The sequence below is a fragment of the Condylura cristata genome, unplaced genomic scaffold, assembly GCF_000260355.1.
Source record: "Condylura cristata isolate star-nosed mole 26May11 unplaced genomic scaffold, ConCri1.0 scaffold00006, whole genome shotgun sequence".
Lineage (NCBI taxonomy): Eukaryota > Metazoa > Chordata > Mammalia > Eulipotyphla > Talpidae > Condylura > Condylura cristata.
The window spans coordinates 4,894,669-4,896,068 of NW_004567107.1; the positions used below are offsets into that span (position 1 = coordinate 4,894,669).

Genomic DNA, 1,400 nt, shown 5'->3' on the forward strand with positions numbered 1-1,400 from the left:
GGCTCCGGGGGCGCCAGCGCCAGCCAGCAGCCTGGCAGTGAGACACATGCCCGCTCGGCCACACCAACAGCCTCGCGGCACCTCCCTCCCTCCCGGCCGTGGCTCGTGACGGTGCGGGCGGCCGGGGAAGGAGGGAGCGGCTGAGCTGAGCCCCAGAAGGGCGTGCCAGAACCAGGCCGTCGGCCTCGGGGCCCGGGCCATCAAGCTGGGGGGCCACCAGGGCCCCCTGAGCTCTTCTGAGCCCCCGTTTTGCACCGCTCCAGGGACAGGCAGCAGAGCCTAGCGGTGAGCGTCAGGAGCGCAGACCAGACGGCTGGGCCCCTGGGCCCAAGTCCCGGCTCTGCTTGTGAGCTCGGGCCGCTGCGGCCTGGCTGCGTCTCAGTTCCCGCAGCCGAGGAACGATGACAGCGACCACTCCCGGCCGCCGGGGCCGCGGGGCCTCAACGGCGAGCTTGGGACAGCGCCTGGCTCCGGCATCTGTGAACGGTGCCGGCACGGCCGATTCTGAAGAGCAACCGCCCGCGCTGAGGTGACGCAGAGCTCAGCCCTTGCCAGCGCCCCCGGGGCTCCGGCAGTGGCCGTCAGGAGCACGGGGAGGCCGGGGCTGTGCGGGGAGCCAAGCTGAGCAGTCAGGTCAAGGGGGCCGTGCCCGGGACCGCTTGGCCAGACGGCGGGCAGGGCCCCCCCGCGCGCTTAGCGGAGGCTACGGGAGGCGGTGGAAGGGCGTGACCCAGACCCACCACCCACGGCACGCGAGGCAGGACCCGGGGGCAGGGCTCACCCTGGCCAGGTCCCCGGGGCTCATGCGGCCCAGCATGTCCAGCGAGACGCGGTGGTGGGCGAAGACGGGCAGGTAGTGCTCGGCTGACAGGTCCACCAGGAGGGCCACCAGCGGGCGCTCCAGGCCCCCCTCCTGCGGACGGCGCGGAGGTGAGCACCCGTGGGAGGACCCCGCTGTCCCAGGGAGCCGCCTGCGGCCTGCGGAGCCGGAAGCCGCCCGGGGGCGCCACGAAACCCGCCTTAACCAGAGATCACCCCCGCTCCTCTGGCCTGTCCCCAGGTCTGTATGCATGACTAAAAGAGTAAATAAATCTAACAAGCAAAAAAGAAATCGGAGCAGGGCCGCACCGTGGCCGCGGCACGGGGACCCTCACCTGCAGCCGCAAGGACAAGGGCTTCTGGCTCAAAAGCCGCTGGTACTGGATCAGCCAGTAGTTCTCCTGCTTGGTCTCGCTTTTGGCCTCCAGCTCCGCCTGCCAGGAGCAAGCAGGAGTAGCAGAGCAGCCGCTCGGCGGCCAAGCGTGACGGCCGGCCCGCCCCCGGGGGAACCCTCCGGCCCACGCCTGCCTCACGTGTAAGCCACGGACACGGGGCGGGCAGTGGCTCGGCCGCCCCGGTTC

At 71.5% G+C, this 1,400-nt stretch overlaps 1 protein-coding gene across 1 annotated transcript in view; it reads right to left on the reverse strand.

Moving 5' to 3' along the window:
• Positions 1-1,400, reverse strand: part of LRSAM1 (leucine rich repeat and sterile alpha motif containing 1) — a 28,089-nt gene that overhangs the window by 4,307 nt on the left and 22,382 nt on the right. The window contains exons 21-22 of the mRNA XM_004677312.2: positions 1,155-1,253; positions 782-913 (exon numbers count right to left, since the gene is read on the reverse strand). Of these exons, the coding sequence (XP_004677369.2) occupies positions 782-913; positions 1,155-1,253 (231 nt within the window). The remainder of the gene's footprint in view (positions 1-781; positions 914-1,154; positions 1,254-1,400) is intronic.